Source organism: Lepidochelys kempii, chromosome 16 (genome assembly GCF_965140285.1).
Source record: "Lepidochelys kempii isolate rLepKem1 chromosome 16, rLepKem1.hap1, whole genome shotgun sequence".
NCBI classification, from domain to species: Eukaryota; Metazoa; Chordata; order Testudines; family Cheloniidae; genus Lepidochelys; species Lepidochelys kempii.
Genome location: NC_136395.1, coordinates 11121456 through 11143751, shown reverse-complemented (window position 1 = coordinate 11143751; position 22296 = coordinate 11121456). Strand labels below are relative to the sequence as shown.

Genomic DNA, 22296 nt, shown 5'->3' with positions numbered 1-22296 from the left:
AAAGGATTTCTAGATTCCCCTTTCAGGCTATTAGTGGTTTGGTTTAGAGAGGGAATCGCTCCACCCTCAGGGTGAGGAGAGGGAGAGGAAAGAGTGGGACGTTCACTTTCTTTATGGCTTTACAGTCTTCTCTCCAGCAACCTGACCCACTTCCCTGGCTCTTCCACACTTTGCGAGGAGTAAAAATAGTGACTAATATGCAACGGGTAAGATGCAGCACAACTTCTGCAAATTTCACCAAAATTTCCCTCCACCAAAAAAAAATAAAAATCAATGGTCCTAGCAGTAGTGTGGCCTAGTAGATGGAGCACTAGACAGAGGCTCAGGAGGCCTGGGTTTTATTCAGGGCTCTACCAGTGACTTCTAGCAAATTGTTTCACCGCTGTTCCTTCTCCTACTCTTTGTCGGTCTCGTCTACTTGTCTTAGACTGTAAACACTTCAGGTCAGGAACACACTCTCTCACTGTGTTTGTACAGCACCTGACGCTCTGGGGGGGGGGGGGGACCTGATCACAGTTGAAGTCTCTAGGAATTACCATAATACAAATAGTTACTACCACTAATAGAATTTTGCAATGGAAAAGACCTAGTACATCTTCCCGCTACTCGCTACTTCTGTAGATTTTTACACTCTGAAGTATGAATATGATGAGCCATTCGTTACTGTTAGTATCTTTTTAAAATGACATGCCCCAGTGCTCTTTAAAAGGCTTTGCGCTCAGAATCCATTATGCCTCTCAGCTGGAGGTCTTCAAGGGCTCTGCTGATGGCAATTATTTCACACCACCATCAGGTAAAACCAGTCGAAGCGGATGAGGTTCAAGCCAAAATGTCCAGACATGACTTTGAACACTTCCAGTTGGGGTGACCTCTGGAGACAGAGCCTGTTTTACAGGGGCACCAGACGCTTACAGTTCCAGGCCAAGCCAGTGAGTTCTTCAGGATTGTGGCAGGCTGCTAGTTGAGAAGCCCTTAATCAGCTCCTGCCACTCTAGCCCCAATCAAGAGGGATGGATTGAGGCTGGGTGAATAGCCCAGTGCATGCCCGGTTACTGGTTGCATCTGCCAGTCTCATTAGCCCAGAGCTACAAAGGCTGGGAGGAAGCCAGGGAAAAGGGGGAGAGGGGAAGAGAAAGGTCAGGCAAAGAAGGAAGTGGAAGCCTCCTAGTCTGTTGCTGGCCAGGCCTGTTGTAGGCAAAGTAGCTATGAACCCTGTACATAGTTGGGAACTGGCGGTAGGAAACCTTGTGAGAATAAAGAGCACAGGTGTTGCACCAAACTGAAGCCTCCCTGACTCATTGAAGAGGGAGGCCGAATACCTAGGGGTGCAGTGTGAATCCCGTTACAAGGATCCATCAGGCTGGGACCGGCCGGAGCTGTAGGGATTAAGGTGTATTGTATATTGCATCTCCTGTACACTGTTCCACTGTACTCACTTGTAGACATCATTTTCAATGGGCAGCAGGTCGTAACTCATAGCCTGGAAAGTCAGCTCATGCAGCACAGGGGATGAGGGGTCAAAGCCACGGTCCAGAATGAGGAGCTGGGAGCGAGCTTTGTCCGGACCCTACCAACACAAAGAGCAAATCATTGTCACTGTGGATCCTCTATCGATTCGAATCACTAATGTGGACGTTAGAGGTCACTTGCTGAAATGCGCTCAGATTCAGCCATAGGTTGAATGCGCTCAGATTCAGCCATAGGTTATTGGACTGGGTGCAGAAACTGCCTGGCGAAGCTCTGCTCTGCTCCAGAGCACAGAGGTCAACCTAGATGATCGGGATGGTCCCTTCCAGCCTGATTGATATATATATTTTCATGCACAAGCTAAAAGCAAAGCTAGATATGTTCCACTGTGGAAGCAAATACAGAACTCCCTGTTCATTGTGGGTGTTTGCACCTGTTCTGAGTCAAATGTCCTGGTGTAGAGCAGAAGATAGTCCAATGGCCCTCTGCACCCTGCTCCGCAAGCGGACATCTGTCAGTGGGACAGCAGTGTGCCAGGACGACGCTCCCTGCCTGATGCTAAGGGAACCCCCCGGGAACCAGAGAGCTCTCTCCATGCTGTTCTGTGAGAGTGCTATCCCCAGAGGGCTCTAGACGGAGCCCCTATGCACGTACACTGCAGTAGGTGATCCGAGTTCGTGTCTAGGCTGCATGTATTCACCAAGGTCTCAGACTTGATTGCATTGAAAGGGAGACTGGCTCCTCCTATCAGCCAAGCCATACAGCCCATTAGAAGAACTTGAGAGGCTAGTGGATAAGGCCCCGGCCAAGGACCTATGGGGTCTGGTTTTGGCTCTGCTGCTAACTTTTTGTGTGACGGTGGGCTGGACACTTCAACTCTGTGTCTGCTTCCCCTCCCAAGCTTTGACTGTTGTCTCTATTTAGACTGTAAGCGCTTTGGGGCAGGGACTTGGTACCTACATTGTCTAGCACGCTGGGCTCCTGATCTTGGTTTGGGCTTTTAGATGCTGCCCTAATGCAAATGATTATGAGTCATCTATGCTTACAGTGGTCTTCCTTCTGCTCGTACCTGAAGCCTCTCGTCTTACTGAGATGTGGTAGGGTCTTGCCACTTTAGTAAGTACAGGCACACAGACCAGTCCAAAGCTAAAGCAAGAGTTTCATGAGCTCCTGCCGCTCTAAGTGCTACGGCCAGCATCCGGCACCCTGCAGCCCGAACTCACCTCGCCCATGGTCGGATCGTCAGCCTTGTAGGCATCCAGTTTGTCCTGGATGAGCTGGGCCAGCATGGCATTGTCTTTGTAATCTCTAGCCCAAGTGGGAGGGAAAGAAAGGGGTAAAGTCATTTCATTCCTTATGTGCCTTCCAGCTTACAATGAGTGTTGATTATATTAGGGAGCTTGGCACAAAACAAAAAAAACCAACCCCAGCCACCTAGATATCTTAAATCAGACCATTTCAGCAGCTTCTAATGTCCAAGAATTGCAGAGCTCAGGGCCCATGTGGGAGAAGTAAGACAGGAGAATGGCTGTGTGGACCATAGTTCTCACGCTCCTCACAGAGCCGGCCTCTATGTAAAACCCTGGGAGGGCACGTGGGGAAGGTGGGGGCTGGATGGGGCTCTGACCAGGCCCATGAAGCATACGTGGCTTTAGCAGACTTCTTCCACTCTCCCCACCTCTCCTTGGAGAGCCCTCGCTGTCTTCCCCGCACCTTCCCCGCCCCACTGCTGGACCTTAGTCTCAGCTGTTGGGGGTGCTGTGCTCACCTTCCTACGTGTCTGAGGCGGAGGAAGTGGGGTTGTGCTTGCCGGGGGAATAGTACACCAGGAAGGATTTTGGGCAGGGAACAGATGGAAACTGCCACAAAGGAAATTGAAGTGAAGAAGGACTCGGACAGGAGGAGAAAGGGACAATGGCCTGTAACTCTGGTAATTTTTTAATCTACTCCGGAGAAGCAGCCAATGACCGGGAGTAATTCCAGCCCTGTCCCACTGGGGAGGTGTAGGGTGGGGATCTCAATGAATAGATACTTCGAGGAGAAGCCTCCAGTTCAGCCCACCCCACGATCACAGCCTTACCCTCTGTATCGGACAGCGGGATATTCCTTCAGGGTGGCACACAGGGTGGCAATCTGTTCTGCCAGGCGTTCCAGCATTGGGTTCTTCAACTGGGTCTTGTGGGGACTGTAGAAGCTTTGGAAAGAGTCAGCAGAATCCAAGGAGTAAACCTGGAGGGGATGAGAATGGCAGCGGTTGAGCTTAAATGTGAATGCAACACTAGCAGCGCCCAAGGAATGGCTTAGAGAAGACAGGGGGCCAGCGTCATTATCCCCATCTTGCAGATGGGGGAAACTGAGTCACAGGAAGATGAAGAGATTTGCCCAAGCAGGCCAGTGGCACAGTTGGGGACAGACCCCAGGTCGCCTGAGTCTACCCGCTTGGCAACACAGCCTCCCATCTACAGTCATGCTCCTTTTAATTCTTGTCTGACTCGAGGCATTGTCCAGCAGTTTGCAACACATGACCCATTACTGGTTCACATCTGTAGGGAAACCCAACAGCCAGAGCACTCTCAGTACAGCCTGGGCCATAAGCACCAGCTTTCCTGCAAGGGGGGGCTATTGGCAGGGACGCTGTAGCTTGCCTCTACCCACCCTGAAAAGCATGGGCGGGTTTTCAGCTTCCCCCAGAGCCAGGCAGAAGGCAGCTTGTTTGAGTTGCATGGTCCAAAGCTGTTCCCCACACCTCATCTCTCCCCAGCGGTCCCTCTCCGTGGAGTCGAATGCCTGAGTGACTTGGGGGCCTGTTGCGCTCTCGTGACCAAGTCCCCCTCAAAAGTCTTTGGCGACTGGGCTAAAATTAGGCCTTGGTGCAAACACAAGCAGGCTGGAGACACGTACTGGCCGAGGCTATGCATCACAGGTACACACGTACGGGCTTGGGGCAGGTGGGGGGCAGACGCAGGACACTGATGTGTGCTCCCTGCTGGATGACTTCTGGAATGATGCTGGCTTATTGCTAGGAGGGGGTCTGTTCGCCTCGTCTCCAAGACACAGTGAAGGGGTGCAGGGAAGGGGACCCTACCTGGGCCCAGCACTGTAAAGATTTTTTATTGTGCTGATGCTGGCTCATTTTCCTTCTGACGGGGCACTGCCCCTGCCAGCCATGTCCATGCGTGTCACAAGTCTCCCTCTGTGCCCAGTCCACTGAGAGTAGGTGCCAGCTCAGGAGCTTTAGCAGCTCATGCTTTTGGCTCCAGAGGGCCCCAGTTCAATCCCCCGGGTGTGTCGGCCAAGGTAGCGGCCACCACAGCAGCATCTCCAGGGCTGCATCAAAACCAAAGCCGTCAGCTAATGCCAACGTACCCCCGTGAGGGTGCTGCAGCAGCTGATGATACCAACCGCCAGCCGTGGGCTGATGGGCACTCAAAGCAGCCACCGCGGGGTCCAGCCAGCAAAGAGGGATGGAGCAGGGGGTGAGGACGGACACAGATGAAGGGATCATAGATGACTGCCACTCTCAGATGAGCCTCCTGTTTAACTAGACACCGAGCTGGCTGGAAAAAGGCCAGCCCGGTTCACATGAATTCCCTGGCAGCAGTCACGCTACCCTGTGCCAGCTCAGAGCCAGAGCAAGGCAGCTGCCTGGGTCCCCTGCAACATGCTGCCCATGCCAGAGAAGAGCCGACCAACTGCAACAACATAGCACCACAGCACTGGGGCCCGGAACCCGGGGCTCGGACACCCAAAGCCGAGCGAGAACGTCCAGGTCTGGGTCCAGGTTTCAAACCTCCCAAAGGCTGTTTGGCTCCAGGGGTTGGCCTGAGCCTGTTATAAAGAGAGGGGCTGTTTGCAACAGGTGGATCTGGGTTTGCCTGGGGTTTTCACACACCCCCAGAGCTCAGGGATGCTTGGCCCTACTGATATGGCTCAGGCCCATCTCTAAAGACAGCTGAAATCCTAATGATAGATCCTCAGTCAATCTCACTGCAGCACCTCACCTCCAACCATTATTATTAGCTATAGGACAGTGCTGCCCAGAGACCCCCACTGAGATCAGGGCCCCATTGTGCTAGGTGCTGCACAGACATGGAGTGAGGAATTTCCCCGCCTGCTTACGCCCCTTTTATGCTGCTGCAAGGGTAACTGGACCATAAAAGCCCTGGTTCGAGCTGAGGGAGAATTCCCCTACTGCAGAAACTGAGTCAGACAGCCACAAGGCCCTGTCCAAAATCTCTGGCCGAGGGGGGCATGCTGGGGGCAGGGTGGGATGCTAGAGGGGATGGGGCTGTGGTGGATGCCGTGATTCTGTGCTTACCTGGGGTTTGCTACATTTCAGCTCAGAATCGAAAGAACACAAAGGTGGCTTAATGCCACGTCAGCTCCGTTCCCCAGACTGCCAGTTACACGCTGGGCCTCTCAGAGGCATAGCACACAATCCTACCCAGGAAGAGACACATCCCTGCCTCCAGGAACTTACGCTCCAGATAGAAAAGGCAGGGGAAACAGGTGCAGAGACTTGCCCGAGGTCACACAGCCGGTCACTGGTAGGACTGGGAATCAGGTCTCTAGTCTCCTGATTCCCAACCCAGTGCCCTGTCCCCAAGACCGTGCTGTCTCTCTCCCCAGCATCAACCTCTCAGTGTAAACACCCACTCCCGCTCCGGCAGGACCCCCAAGCTGGCAGCGAGAGCAGGCAGAGCAGGAGATGGGAAGCACAATCCAACAGTTTCCCTGCAGCAGGAGAAGCATGTTTGTAGCTGGCTCGGAGAGGAGGGGAAACCAAATCATTGCTGCTCCAAGGGGGCCAGTACCACTAAGGCTGTCCCTGCCAACAATCCCATGATAAGAAGATGCCAAATTCTAGTGTCAGCTGCTGGCAAAGGTTTATTCTCTGGGGGCACATTTGGTTTGACCAGCTAGGCAAATCCCTGCAACTGTTGGGATTTAAAGAGTTAATGGCTCTGAAGGTTGATTGCCATCTGTTCCTAGTCACATGGGCCACCCTCCCACAGGGCAAGGGCCTGCTCCCCGGCAGATGGCACAAAGTTTCACCCCTCCTGTGCCCTGGACTCATTGGCCCATCCCTGGTGGTACCCAAGGAGCCAGCCAATGACAGGCGATAGCATGGGGCCGGGGGTGGAGCACAGGGTTAATACACAACCGGGGATCAGACCTGAGAAATAATCAAAGGAGACAGGGCTGAGAATGCAGGGCAGGAGGTAAAGAACCAGCCCTGGAAAAAGGGGGTTAGTAATTTAATCTCTCATTTCAGGCTGTTCCATAAACTCTCCTCCTGCAGGGAACGTGAGGCTTTTTCCTTTCCAACCCTCCCGTGCCATTTGGGGTCTCCTAGAGAAGGCATGCTAGGCTGATCTCTGCTCTTTTGCCCCGCCCCGGACTCACCTGGGACTCGTAGGGAAGGAAGGCTATGTTGATTTCTGTCAGGGTCTTGATGACTTTGGCCGCACGAGATTTCACCAGTTCGTTAAACAGGGCATCGGGGCAGGCTGGGAAGAGAAGGAGAACCAGAAGATTCAGCAGAGGTTTTAAATCCTTGGGTGCCTCATGCCCAAAGGCCAAAAGAAAGGTCAAAGCCACCCACACAAGTATCAAACCCATCCTGAGAAAGGCCCCGATAAATCCAGAGAGGGGTGGATGGTCTCATTCCAGTGCCCATAAAACAGTCTTAAGGCTGGTGCTTATTGTCCCGTCTCCTTGGGGACCCCCAGACCAGTGAGGAACCACGCTCACACTCAGCGGGCTCCGTAGCGTTAATAATGACTTCTCTAGCACTTTCCACCCCAGGATCACAAAGCACTTTAAGCACATTGTTAGTGAATTCGGCCTCCCTGTGAAGTGCAAAGATACCGTGGCAAAGAGAATGGCCAGATCAGTAGCATTTTAGCCCTGTATGGCAGATAAGCAAATAGGCTCTGAGAGGGGTCGTGATTTGCCCATCATTGCACAGGAAGAGCTGGGGAGGGACTGCAGATCTCCTGCCTCTTTGGTCTGTACTTATGCTGCTAGGCTATTGTTCTCCCAGTAGAGCCTGGAAGCCCCAGTCGAGATCAGGGCCCTGTTGAGTTAGGTGCAGTACAAACACAGCGTGAGCGACAGCCCCTTCTTCAAAGAACTTGCCATCGAAACAGACAACAGACTGGCGGGGCAGCAAATCTCTGCCAGCTAGGGGCTGCACCCTTCCTCGGGGCCCTGTCAATTATCAAGCTGGCCCTGAGGAACAGAACTTCTCAGAACTAAGCTAAAACCACAGGGCCTGCCTTGATAGACCCCAGAGGAGGGAAAGAGGATAAGAGGAGAGATGGGAAAGCAGTTATTTGAAGAGGAGAGGGGAAGTGAAACATCCTTCTCTGGATCCTTAGAATGACCTGTTGGGAGGAGGAATTCCCATTATTTAAGGAATCAATGCTCTCTCATAGGTTAATACCAGCAGCAAATAAAAGAAATGATCCAAACCCCACTGAAGCAATGGGAATCTTTCCATTGACTTCAGTGGGCTTTGGATCAGGCCTGAAGTGCTGATGCCTTGGGAGGTTGTTCTGGGGAGCAGGTGGCTGGGTATACTGCAGACGGGCAGAGGAAGTCATTTCAACTTTTCCTGCCCATTCCAAAGTCACTCACCAAACCAACGGCGTGCCCTGGTTTGAGACCATTTTATCTAATGCTGTTTGCTCAGTTTGAAATTTCCCAGCTACAAAATTATTCACTGGGTGATAATCTCACATGGTCTTCAAAGTCTCCTTTGTAAACCGATTTCCTGTCCCCTGCACTACCTCCAACCTGGGTTCTCTTTGCCTCTGGGGACAACTTCAGCAGCAATCCACTCACCCATGGCCCCCGCCAGCTTCTCTTCTGAAACAGTGCAAAGAAATGACACCCCAGGGTGACGCAGTGTAATGTCAGAGTAATGGTACTGACATCAGGGGGGCTGCTCCAGATCTACACCAGTAAAACAGAGCAGAATATGACCCACAGTGTCCCGTGCAAAAATGCAGCAGTGCCATTAAGCATGTGGGCCATGAAGCACCATTCTGTTACACCAGTTTTATGCAAATGTGACTCCAGTGAAGTCAAGGGAGTCCCACCAGTGTAATTGTGGGGTAACAGACAGAGAATCAGACTCTTGGGACTTAAATTAATCACTGGTGGAACTCCACTGACTTCAGTAGTGTTACATATCTGGAGTGCATTTAGCCCCTGGTGCATTGAACAGCTAGAAGAGGGCTCTTGGAAGAAATATCCCCTTCCAGAAATCCCTGCCTTGAGAGGGGATGAGAGCAAGGGGATGAATATGGGCGAAGGCTGAACATAGGAAAGATTTCCTAACCATAAGGCCTAATTAGAGAGTGCAATTGTTTCCCACGGAAACTGGTGAAAGCTCCATTCCATGAGTCATTTAGCTTAGACTAGACACAGCATTTGCACATATATGAGAGAGAAAAACCTTGCGCTGGATGAGGGGTGAGTTGGATTCATGTACAGAGCTTTTCCCAGCTTTGATTTCTAGGATTTCTTTGAGGCATTTTACAAATCTCAGGCAAAGGTTGCCGCAAATCTCCTACATGCAAGTCTTGCTTGTTTCCTGCCAGGATCTTGCATCTCCTCTGCATTATGGAAGTCACAGTGTGGCAGGAGCCCAGACTACAAGACATCAGAGATGCAGGGAGAGGGATGGAGGCAGAATACTTACAGTCAGTGAAGAAGACATGGGCAGCCCTGTACTTGGCAGTTGGGGGATCCTTGAAGTCACTGATGAGTGAATGGACTGACTACAGGAAAAAAAGAAAAAAAAAAGCCCACGTGAGGCTGGACACCAGAAATCAGGATTAGCATCATTAGACACTTAACCCAGATGGTGCATTGGCTGGTCTCAATAATCACAATGCATGCCATGCTAGGGAGTCATCAGCTGGCTCTGACCCATTAGCTTAGGAGACAGATATTTACACTATCTCTATTGTAAATTTCAGTCCCATGCGTTCAGGAGCTGAAGTGCCAAGGAACTTTGGGGCAGCGTTAAGATAAAGGATCTAGGTTGAGATGAATTCATTCTGACGGCAGTTGTATGGCCAAATCCCCTGGCTGGCTTTGAAAATCTCCACCCCAGACCTTGCCACTTTACAGACACAAGGGGAGGGGAGGACTGGTTCTCACTAGTAGGCATCTGAGAAGAAGCTCACACAGCTCGACACCCTGGTTGGGCACTGCTGTGATAAACTGCACACTGCTGAAGTCCCGCAGCACTGCTGTTAGAAAACTCACGGTGCTGGGTTTCTGGCTGGGCACTGCTAGAAGTCTAACTGGCCTGGGCTGCCCCCTGCTATGTGCAAGCTCCCACGACTTCGGGGGGGAGGGATAGCTCAGTGGTTTGAGCATTGGCCTGCTAAACCCAGGGTTGTGAGTTCAATCCTTGAGGGGGCCATTTAGGGATCTGGGGCAAAAATTGGGGATTGGTCCTGCTTTGAGCAGGGGGTTGGGCTAGATGACCTCCTGAGGTCCCTTCCAACCCTGATATTCTATGATTCTATGACTGAAGTCCTACCAGTGCAATCCTACCTTACTCTGCTGCACTGCTATTACTAAAGCAAAGAGCATCGTAAGTTTCAAATAAAGGATTTAACATTTATGTGTGTAATAAGATACAGGAAACTGGATTAGAGGGGCAACTGGTGTGATAGGATCGGGAATTTCCGTGTGCACAGACAGGATTCTGCTGGGATGAAGCTCAGGACTCTGGTGTTCCAGCTGACATGGGCAAGGCACGGCTGAGTGGTTCACCCACCTACCATGAGCAGAGCTCTTTCACTGTAGGACATGCTTGTAATTTTGCTAGTTGTCTCTTACTAGTGAAAAATATATTCATGTACGACAATGTGATAGCTCAGTGGTTTGAGCATTAGCCTGCTAAACCCAGGGTTGGGAGTTCAATCCTTGAGGGAGCCAGTTAGGGATCTGGGGCAAAAATTGGGGATTGGTTCTGCTTTGAGCAGGGGTTTGGGCTAGATGACCTCCTGAGGTCCCTTCCAGCCCTGTGATATTCTATTCTAACATTAGCCAGAAAGGCTTCAGATCCTCCCCCAAATGAGGTTAAACTGACCCACAGCAACTCAGTTGGTACAGCATGATTTTGATTATAAGATGATCATTAGAGCTGGATGGGAAAATGCAGATGGAATCATTTCCCAACCCAATTAAAATGCTTCACCACATCATGTTGATTTCATCACATTTTCGGTTTTGGAGAAAACCTGGGGGGGGGAAAAGTCCAAACCTGTTGAATCGTCCCGGTTTGACATTTTCAGACTGAAATATTTCAGGTTTTCATTGTGTAACCACTTTTTGGTTTGAGGGGTTTTTTTTTAGTTTGTATTATACTACATGTGTTTGTTGAAATGAAATGTTTCCATCAATCCAAAACTACTTTTTTCTCAGAATTTTCTTTTGCGGAGCATTGTGGTATTTTGGGGCTTTGTTCCAAATTGGAATGAAAAAAAAACAAAAAACAAAAAACCAATAAAATCCTGAAATCTTTTGTGAAACTGAATGTCCTTCCTCTGCACAGCTCTAAGGATCATTGCTGATGCCTGTAAGTGCCTTATAGGGCACTGCCATCCATTCTTGTCCTGGCACTGACAAATACCCCTTCAGCACAGATGCTACAACCAAACATGATTAGCTTTCGCCAGACCCTGGTACAAGACACTCCCATGCTGGAGTTTCACCTTATCAGATGGGGTGATGAGGTACACGGCCTCCAAGGTGGGGAGCGGCTCTCGGCGCTTGTTGATGTCTTCCACAACTGCACAAGAAACACAACCAACGCACAGGGGATTGGTACAGCAGGTGACAGGAGATAGGCTGCCTATTTTCATTGTATATAGCTAGATATTGTGTATAGATCTATATCGCTGTGACCTGGAGTCTCTTATCTAATAATTGGTTTTTGGTCATGTCTAACCAACACGGCAAGTCCCAATGGCAGAAGAGCTGTGATTCCACCAACCTCCCAACACCCAAATAACAAAGGTTCCCAGCCGTTAGCTTGCTCCTACAGTGCCCCCAAGGGGAGGATCAAAGGGACAGTAAACTCCAGAGGCAACGGTGCTTATTGCTCCATTCTGCAAGACAGCCACTCCCCTTAAAGCACAACTGTTGAATGCAGGATGTACAGGAACCGCTCAGAGCATCACAGCTGGGATACTGTAGGGTTTGGGACCTGTCCTGGAGAACCCTTTTTTTTTAAGGGTTGATTTTTTTGTGATAGCTCTTTCCATCCTTTAAAATGTATTTATTACTATTGCCCTTGAATCTTAATGCTTGTGAAAGATGCTCTGGAGAGTGGAATCCTCCGTTCATGCACAAGACTGTGCCAGAGGCAGATGTACCAGCTTCCCCCAAGGAACCTCATCCTTATCCAGGGAGGGTCAACTGGTTGTGTTGATTGGCCTGCATGTTGTTTGTGTAGGTGGTGCTGGGCTTCCAGCTGTTCAAGATGGTTCTTCTTGAAGTTGTGGCCAATCACTCTTACGGTGTGGCACCATGCAATGGGGTTAGTCACCAGCTGCTCGAAGTTCGAGTAAAAAATGTTCCTCTTGTGCAAATTTTGTTCAGAGTATCTTTGAAGTGTTTTATCTGCCCTCCACGCAACGCATACTGTTGCCAGATCTTAATTCAAAATATAGAATTTGTTTTGATAGATGGATACCAGACATGCAGATTACATGACCAGTTCATCTCAGTAGGGTACAAATCAGATGAGCAGCCCAAACCAGACTTACATGTTGGACACCTGGCCCTGCCTCTTGATGTCCAGCAATTGTCACGGGTGTCACAAATGGAAACTGTCAAGCTATTTAATGTGCTGTAGATAACAGGTCCGTGTTTCACACGGGAATATGTTTAAAGTGGATGAGCAGTTGTGCATTAGTTCACACACTTTCTCAATCAGCAAGACCATTTCCGGTGGCACGGTAAAGTTCTGTATCTGGCTACCAGTCCCCTGAGCCACATGGTCCCTTGCAAAACAACCTCTTCCATAGACCCTCCTGCATTGCTGAGCTGCAGAAGTTCCTTTTCCCATGTGAGCTACCCCAATCCTTCCAGCCCTCTGCAATTAAATGACCCTCAGCACCGGCAGAAGCCCAGGGGAAATCAGGATCTGGATCTGGGGACTATTTAGCGATGAAATCCAATTTTTTTGTATGAAAAATAAAATCACGAGGCAGGAAATAGTACCAGCCCAAACCTCCGGAGAACCACTGAAGCTTCAGGGCCTGGTGCCATTTGAACAAATGTTGGACCACAACCTGCTGTTCTTGGGGGTAGATCCTAGGCTACTGTAGGTTGTCATAGCTCCATTGACTTCAGTAGAACTGTGGCAATTTACGCCAGCTGCGGATTTACTAGGACCGATATATATTGCAGCTGGCAACTGCTATCTGGTTCCGATTCTCCTCCCACTCATGCTGGTGTAAATCTGGAGTTGCATGCTGATGGAGCTAGTGTGGTGCAGGAGGAGAATGAAGCCCTGTAAGTGAAGGTAGGACAAGCAGTAATGGGCTTAATCTGAAGCAAGAGAGATTTAGGTTAGATATTAGGAAAACCTTTCTAACGATAATGACAGTTATGCTCAGGAACAGGCTTCCAAGGGAGGTTGTAGAATCCCCACCGTTGGAGGGTTTTAAGAACAGGCTGGACAAACACCTGTCAGGGGTGGTCTAGGTTCACTTGGTCCTGCCTCAGTGCAGGAGGCCGGACTAGGTGACTTCTCAAGGTCCCTTCCAACCCTACATTTCTATGACTCTGTCAAGATCAAAACAACCTTGGTCAGACCTCACAACACATCAGAAAGAATCTGCTTGGAAGACTTTTGCAGCCCCCCCAAAAAACTACCCCTCCCCCAATCTAGAGCTTCCCACCCCACATCCCCCAGGAACTCTGGTGGATCTATCAGTATACCTTGAAGGTCATAACTTACTTTGTCCTTTCTTGGACAAAATTTCCATTAGCCTCAATGGGCCCAGTAAGGCCTATTGGATTTGGCCTTTCATTATTATCAATTATTATTTCCATTGCCCTCCTGCCTAGAAGCCTCTGCTAGAGGTCAGAGCCTCTTTGCGCTAGGCGCTGTACGTGCACAGAATGAAGGGGCAGTCTCTGCACCAACTGGCTTCCAATCTGTGCTGTTCAGAACGTACTGAGCCTTCTCTGGTCGCTATTCTGGGGGCACTCCCATAACAGGATCTTTGTTTTACTGGGAGTTCCCCTTGCTCCGACAGCTTCTTGCCATCACCCGCACCCTGAAGTTCTGGTTCTGCTTTCACTTGCCCTGGTGTAAAGCAGGACCCACCCAGGCTGAAGTCAGTGGAGTTACCCCTGGTGTAAACTTGCTGGGAGAGGAAAATCAGGCCCCAGATCCAATGTTTGTCACGTTGCAATAGCGCTGTGTGTTGGGGCAAATGCCATAAAAACCAGCATCCTTCGGTCAAACGCCAGTCAATTGAATGGCTCCATAGCTGTGTTTTACATTTTTTTCTGCTGGCTTTGTAAATTCCACCGAGAGCTATTTATGGGGCTGAAGTACAATGACGTCAGGTCTATGTGTGGTATTTCCAGCAACCAGGGACTGAAATACCACCAAGAGACAAGCTCCTCGTGCTATCCCAGCCGGGTGAGTCATTCAGGGAAGTGTGTGAAAAATCTCACCACAAACACTGAGACTTTGACATACAACCGAGTGGGTTACCACGGAATACTGCAGCTTCCTGTGGGAATGACGTCAATATTGCCATACAGATATCCTTAGTAACAATAGTTCAGTGGGAGAGAGACTCACAGTCCATTTGCCTCCTGGGTTTAAGGGGTCACACTGGCATAGTCAGCCCAGTGGATCTATTCAGGGGCATAGTGGCCATCTGGGGAAGAAATGAAGCTCGAAACTCACTAGCTGTATGGGAACATTTTCAGTGTGACTGGGGCTAAGAGAGAGATGTAGGCCCAGTGGCAAAGCCCTGTCCAGGAGAGACGGACAGATTGAAGTACTGCAGCTGATTCAGAACAAAATGGGAGCAATGGATGGAGTGAGGCAAGCTGCCATGGGAAGATGCTGGTCTCCCAACTCCTCCTGATCACCTGCCTCCCAGTGCCAGCCGACTTTGGTGGTGAAGCTGGAATCTAAGGAGCAGAAAGGGAGTGTCAGGGGGCACGGGACTCACTTGTTATCCCCTCCGTCATGATGTCGGTCATTTTACAGCAGGAAGAGAGCATGCGCATGCTGAGCTGATCCACCACCAGCACCTGGAGCAGGAGAGAGACTGAGTGAGCAGGAACACAGTGATTGAGCCATGGGGGGATCAGGCGTTAGGATGCACCTGGTGTAATTCGGTGCTTCGGACAGTAAAGTGACCCTGACTGGGCCTGGCATAGCGAAGGGGCCCACACGCAGGCCTCTGCCATGCTGCTCTGCCGGTGCATCTCAGTGCCGCCATGCAGCTTCCCCTAGAGCTCTAACCACCAGCTCTGGGTTGCCACAGACCTCTGCCAATGGCCCACCGCCATGCCCTGCAGCACCCTCTGCTAGTTCTGGCCTTTGTTTGGCAAACGGGACAGGAGACGGCTTTTTCTTTTCCTCAGCCATTTTCTTTTGGACTCCCTGTCCTCATATGTCAAACTGACCGCAGCGCAGCCCCCTGGCCAGCACTGAAAGGAGGGATGCACAGAGCCGGAGCAGAATCCCTAGCAGGGCTGGTGCTACACGTTACTCATCGTGTTTGGCAATTTTAGCATCCGTCCAGCGTGCCGCATTGCCCTGCACTGGGCCAGCAACTCCCAGGCTGCTTCCAAGCCCTTCCTCCATATTGCTGCCTGCCCCCTTCCACCTCTCTCTGTTGTCCCCCACTTACTTTCCACTCGCCCTTCTTCTTCACCTTCCTGATGACGTCATGCATGATCTCTGCAAAAGGAACAGAAAAGGTGGATGTTAGTTCACACCAGCTTTCCGAGGGTCCTGGGCTCTGGCCCCTGTTACTCCCCTAGCTTCATCCTCCTTGGCCGCAACAGCGCCGGTTGGTCTGCACTGCGACTACTGATCAATACTCTGCTTGCATGCAGGGAATAATAATAACAATAATACCCAGCTTTTTCATCTACAGATCTCAAAGCACTTCACAGAAGAGGTCAGTACCATTATCCCCAATTTTCAGGTAGGGAAACTGAGGCATGGAAGTGGACTTGCCCAAGGTCATCCAGCAGGCTAGTATCAGAGTTGGGAATAGAAGCCAGGTCTCCTGAGTCCCACTCCAGTGCTCTGGTCAGTGGCTGATACTGCCTCTAAAGTGCTTCCCACCCAGAGGTGGTGTCTAAGGGGATGGCATTTGCTTGTCAGTGGGTGGGTCTGTGTGAATGACAAGTGGAAGGGCCGGAAGACGGGGTGAATTCCCTGCTGGAGACTTTCTTACACCATCTGAGCTACAACCACTTCTGAACCAGGCTGTGACCTCTAACTGCTGTGTCTGGGATCAGTCACGAGGGTAAGAGATGGCTCACGGCAATTCCAGAGGCAGCCTGTATCGGGGCCGTTCGCGCACTCTGGGCATCTGCATCCATCCTGCCCAAGGGGAGAATGAGTAGCACTTGAGTTGTGCTCCTTTCCTTGGGACAGTGTTAGTGTCATTTATTCCGAAACTGTGGGAACACAAAGATGCTGCTGCAGGACATGCCAAGTCAGCAGGACAAGCAGCCTGACCGAGACAGCAGAAGAGAGAGGAAAGGGATAGGGGACTATTGTAATAGAGAGACACCACTGCCCCCCCCCCCACCCTGAGCAGCTTTGCAGTCTCAGGTAGAGCTGGGCAGAGAAAGATCATCCCATTTCATTTTGATATTGCGAAATCGGGTTTGGTTCTGATTTGGACCGAAACAAAAAAGTTTGAAATTCTCCCATAAAGGAAATGGAGCCACGGAGCTGTGGATGCTGGAGGAGCCCAGCTCCAAGGTAGTCCACTAAGCTGCAGAGCCCTGTTCTCCCTGACTTTGACCTGATGGGCTGCACCCAGAGCCAGGGAACATGGAAGCCCCGACTGCCATGGAGCTGTGTGCATTGGAGCTTGGGAATCAGGATTTGCCAAGCTGCCAGCTCCCTGGCCTGCCAGATGGGCTGCTGAGGAGCCAGGCAGGTAACCTGGCAGGAAACCAGGCAGTGTCCAATGGAAACCTCCCTGGAGGCTGGGCTCCATCAGAACTTCATCGAAATCAAACCATCTCCAGGACACATTTCGATTCTGACAAATCAGAATTCATCCCCCCTTCCAGAAAAAGTGTCTTGTCTGAATTTTTCTGACCAGCTGTAGTCTGAGGCAGCAAGAGGGGAGCGTCCATTCCATTAGCGCGGGGGCTGTACGGGGAAAGGCTGGAGCAGGGTAGCTGCGGGGATTTGATCTGTGAGAATGGATGGGTTGTGCGTCATGCCCAGAAGTTCACTGTGAGCTTTGGATCAGGTCCTTCTTCAAACACTTGAAAGGCTGCCATAAAAACAATGTTGTTCTCTCTTTCCCCAGAGGGCAGGACAAGCGGCAGTGGGTTCAAACTACAGCAGATCAGATCTAGATTAAATCTCAGGAAAAACTTCCCAACTATAAGAACAGTAGGACAATGGCACAGACACCTAGGGAGGTTGTGGAAACTCCTTCACTGGAGGTTTCCAAGAGGAGGCTGGATAGCCAGCTGCCTTGGATGGTTTCGTCACAACAAATCCTACATCTTGGGAGGGGGTTAGACAGCATGACCCTTGCGGTCCCTTCTAACCAATGGAAAGACACCCATTGACTTCAATAGGCTTTGGAGCAGGTCCCAAGTGAGACTGGGTATTCCAGAGCCTTCAGAAAGCTCATAGCCCAGTTCATAGTGACATCAGGAGGGCAACCGAAGTTATCCTGGTGTCAGTCCTGGCGGGGAGGGGGGGTGTCCCTGTCATATACCCCAAATCTGCCCTGATCACCTGAAAGAACTCACCTAAACACAGTAAAATCTGGTAACGGCAGTAGCCAAAAGGGCTGCTAAAATTCTGCCATTGTGGGAAGTGGTTGCTCGGCAAAGAGGGGCTCTTCCGGGGACTGAGATTTCACAGGCCTCGAGGGCAGGTGGCCAGATGAGTTTCCACCCTCCATTATTCTTCAGGCACTGGATTTCCCTGTTACCCTTGCCCTCTTTTCCCTTTTAACCATGCAGACAGGCTTCGAACCCAGCTTCCTGCAGCTGAAGGCCTGCTCTGTGCAAACACTCGAGCAGCAAAAGCCTCCAAGTAGGCAGGCCTGAGCGCTGCTCACCCACCCCGCTCGACTGGAGCTTTCTAATCCAACGCACGAAGAAAACAACAAAGGATTTAGAGCCCCTTTTAGAAACAAGAACCAAGCAGCTTGAGCCATTCCCTTATAATCCTTGGCAATCGCATTTCACCTCCCATTTAGGTCTGTCTTACGCAACCAGAGGCAACAACATCACACGGACCCTCACACGCCAGGCTCACTCCACTTTCACCCTTGGAGCATCTGCCTCGCCTGGGCTCCCACCACTAGTCCAAGCTCTAGGGCTAAGGCGGGTCAGCAGCAACGGACCTTCCAGGCATGTCCCATCCCAGGTTGCTCTGGGTTCTACCTTAGCCACAGGGCCTGACTTGCCTTTGCGCACCTGTTACAGTCATACAGAGAGCGCGTGAGTGGATGATGAATAAGACCACGATTTTGTCACAGAGGTCACGGAAGTCACGGAATCCATGACGTCCAGAGACCTCTGTGACTTCAGCCCGCAGTGGGCAGTTGGGAGCTGTGGGGTACCCCCATTGTCTGAGCGGCAGAGCCCCTGAGCTCCAAACTGCTGTGGGGCGGGTGGGGGGGGGGAATGACATTTTAACCTTCCCCAAAACACTCTTGGCTATTGAGGCTGAGAATCAGCCTTTCCAACCGCTTGGCTCAGGGGGTCTGTCCTCACACCCTGTGCTAAGCAGCTTTTGTCTTTCTTGGCCATGCACTTGGATTTCTGTCCCACCTTGTCCAGGCTACCTCACTTTAGTCATGGCTGTACGGCCCCACTCTGACTTTTAGATGCTCGAGTCCCTGCCCCCTGCCTCTTCTCTTCATCCTCTGCCTCCTCCTCCCCTCGCTTCTGGCAATTTCTCAAATGGGACTCTGCCGAAGCAGCACTTAGCTCCAAACCCTCTTCACTTCTGGCCCGAAGCCAAGCATGAAACGTTTCAGCCCAAATCATCGTATTTCAAGAAAATTATGCCTGGAAGCAAAGGAGGGGGTTGAGTAGAAAGGCTCTCTCCAGCTCTTAGCAATGCGTCCGTGAAAGCCAGGCCCTACCACCATCAGCAAGGAGAGAACCTGGCACCAAAAGCACCAGCCACTACCAGGTGGGCTAAAGAAGTTATCCCTTCAGGTAGTAGCAGATCTTATCCTCCATGTGGACTAGCAATCGAGAGAAGGTTACTCCACAGTTAGCTAGCATGTTAGTAGGAACCAGAACACCTGCTATCCTAAAAACTTCCTTTCCCCCGCAGCTCCCCCAGTCCAATCAGTTCCTCCCAGAACTCAGATACGCAGCTGAGCTGTACAGCTAAACCAGAGCAAAAGAAAGTACAGTTAAAGTGCAACATTGGTGGAAAGGCAGCATAAGCCTTATGGTTTGTCATTTCCCTCTCTCTGTCCTTTCCTTCCCAGAGGGTTTTGCTACCCATGCAATCTCAGAGTGGGAAAACTAAATAAAGAATTCAGCATCCTGTGGTGTGGTTTTTTTTTTAAATGCGGTACATGAAAAAATCAGGGCAGAAGTCTGTCACTAAGGGACAGACCCTGCAAATACTTAATACGGTGAACAATTTTACCCACTGACCTCAATGACACTGCTCACGTGAGTCAATTACACACATGCTTATTTGGTTGCCGGATCAAGCCCCAAATGAGGACTAGAAAGAACTAAAGCTCAGAACCAAAAGTAACTAGTCATTTTGGGTGCCCAATGCAAGAAACCTTAAAGAGGCCTGGTTTTTAAAAATGCTGATCACCTGCCCTCTGAAAAACTGACACCCAAAATCAATTTTGAAATCCTTGGCCTCTGGATTTATATATATATTTATTAGCTTTCATTTTGAGTCAACAGGCAGTGGGTAGCCTATGGGCACATACTGCACACGTTCCAGACAAAAGCACCAGGTTAAAGCCCATCAGGAACCACAGGAAACGGTCTGCTTTACAGATAATAAGGAATTCTGTCCATTTTCTGGGAGAAGGAGCGCAGGGGGGAGCAACACCACAAGACCGTCCTAGATAAAAGTAATTTTTTTTAACATATAAATGGAAAAGTCATGGCTTACACTGGCCTTTCTTCCCAAAGGAACAGTTGGCAAACTATATGTGCCATTCACTCACTCACTATCTGGAATGTACCCAGTTCTGGGTTGGAACGTGGCCTCAACGCCACAATTTAGCCTTACGGATCTATATAATGAAGAACAGCTGTTTCTAGGATAGGTGAGACATGCCTCCAGCAGACCAGCTCAGCGAGGTTGGCATGAAGATGGGCGTTAACCAGAGGGCACCAGCATGGGGCAGAGGGGGCTCTCTTTAGAGCTGGCTGAAAATTTTCTGATGAAAGTTTTATTACTTTGGAAAATGCTGATTCACGTTAAAATGAAACGTTACAGAAACGCCCGTTTGGATCAAATTTCATTTTAAAAAAAATCAGAACGGAACGTCCCAAACATTTCGACCTTTTCCGGGTGGAACATTCCAATTTTCCATTTTGAAATGACTTTTTGTTTCAATCTTTAACATTATATCATATTTTTTTTAAAAGTAGAAATTGGGACAAAACATTTTGATTTTATGGAAACATCTCAATCAAGCCAAGATTATTTCTTTTTTCAGAACTTAATTTCACAGGAAATTCCAATTTTTATTTTCTTTCCTTACATTTTGGAATTGAATTTCTTTCAAACTCACGGAATTTCCCACAAAATGGAAAATCTGGCAGTCACCCAGCTTGGGCCTCTCCCCTCTGAGTCCGGGGGGGCACTTTGCTACTGGAGGTGCCTTATTTCATATGAGACGGAAAACAGAGGCCCAGAACAAGAAGACTCTCCAAATCTGTCGTATAGCTTCTACCTCCCTGCACCCTTGAAATCTATGGGAGTTTTGGCACTCACGTCAATAAACCCTAACCTCCCCATCCAATTGCAGGTATAAAAGAGAATCTTTCACTTTGTGCCCTGCAGTGTTACTGTGACCGGCTAAACAGCTGCTTGGTTTTAGGTAGTGGCCCCAATAGATCATACCTGCTTTTGAGGTGCTTTGGCTTTCCGGTGCTATATAAGTGGAAGGCTAGAATCACAGAGATCTGTAAAAATATTCCACAATTGCCCACCGCAGTTGTAGTATTCATGCTGTAAAACACTGCATGGAATGACAATGGTATGGCAAATAAAGCCCGTTTTTAATGAATTATGATAATGTTTTATATGCATTCACAGCAATAAAGCAATAGGAAGTGCTGGCTTTACTGATGCCAAGATCCCAGCGCTGCAGACTGCAATAGTCTATTTGATAGGACTTCTGAAACAATAAGTTTGGTGGCTGTTAGCGCTTGGGAAAGCATGGAACTCAGTGCTTTGGGTAATGCCAGACATAGCACGGTCATAAATTGTTCAAGTCACACAGACACCTGCCCATGTGCCTAAGTCCTGTCTTGCAGTATACCCTGCTGCCCCCACAATGGATCCACACACCCAGCTCTGTCACTGCATCAGCAGCCTGGATTTCTTTCCATCCCTGGCTATTCCGGCATTGGGCTTAGCCCTGAACAGAGTCATGTGGATTCATGCCATTCCGGAGAAGGGGATAGCAGCATGATCTAGTGGCTAGGTTGCTAGCCTGGGACTTGGGAGATGTGGGTACAAGTCGCTGCTCTGCCACAGACATCCTGTGTCACCTTCAGTTTGTTTCTTAGCCTATCTGTGCCTCAGTTCCCCATCTGTACAATGGGGACAATAGCCTTGCCCTACCTCCCTGGGGTTGTGAGGTGCTCAGATACTGTTGTCATGGGGGTCCAAGATGGAGAGATGTTCACTAATTACTACATGGAGACAGGAAAAGGTACTGCACTTATGAGACACGTTCAGTGTCAATCCAAGGCCCCAAGGCGGTGAATGAAACCGCCATGAAGTAAAGCCTACAGGCTCTCTGTGGAATTTCCCTCTGCTGATAGAAGGCCTGCAGTAAAAATTGGCTTCCCCTAATTAGTGGACTTAAATGTAGGCTGGATGCATTCACTATCTGCTTGTCTCTTCAGAAGCCTTTTCTGCCTGTGGGCTGGCCTGGGAAAACTCTCATCCCAGAAGTCATGGGGACTCTATACCCCAGGCCGCCTGGCTTTTTTGTGAGGGGGTAGAGGCTAGGGGGAATTTGTGTAAGCATCACACCATCTTCTAGGGGTCATGTCCAACTAGTGAGACAGGGGCCTTCCAAACCAAGCACCTGGATCAGGAGACCTGGCCAGCCCAGAGACATATTTCTGCCCCATTGACAGGGGCTAACAATTTGTTATGACATCTCCAGGGACTCCCCTGGGCCCCAGGTTCAAACCCAGATCTTCTTTGCAGTGACTGAAAGTTACCCCCATCTAGTGACTGCCTGGTGGCTTACATGCAGTAAATTAGCGCTCCTCATCCAGTCTCTAGTGGGCAAGTGTCCACATCACTGAAAATGTGGCCCTAGTGGGCAGCTGAAGCAAGGAGGCCCAGAGCTGCCTGGGCCAGGT

At 50.0% G+C, this 22296-nt stretch overlaps 1 protein-coding gene across 2 annotated transcripts in view; it reads right to left on the bottom strand.

The window, feature by feature from the left end:
* Positions 1-22296, bottom strand: part of STXBP1 (syntaxin binding protein 1) — a 66704-nt gene that overhangs the window by 24233 nt on the left and 20175 nt on the right. For both annotated transcript variants that reach the window (XM_073314007.2, XM_073314006.2), the window contains exons 2-9: positions 15390-15439; positions 14703-14784; positions 11211-11287; positions 9179-9257; positions 6874-6977; positions 3548-3696; positions 2691-2775; positions 1437-1567 (exon numbers count right to left, since the gene is read on the bottom strand). In XM_073314007.2, the coding sequence (XP_073170108.1) occupies positions 1437-1567; positions 2691-2775; positions 3548-3696; positions 6874-6977; positions 9179-9257; positions 11211-11287; positions 14703-14784; positions 15390-15439 (757 nt within the window). The remainder of the gene's footprint in view (positions 1-1436; positions 1568-2690; positions 2776-3547; positions 3697-6873; positions 6978-9178; positions 9258-11210; positions 11288-14702; positions 14785-15389; positions 15440-22296) is intronic.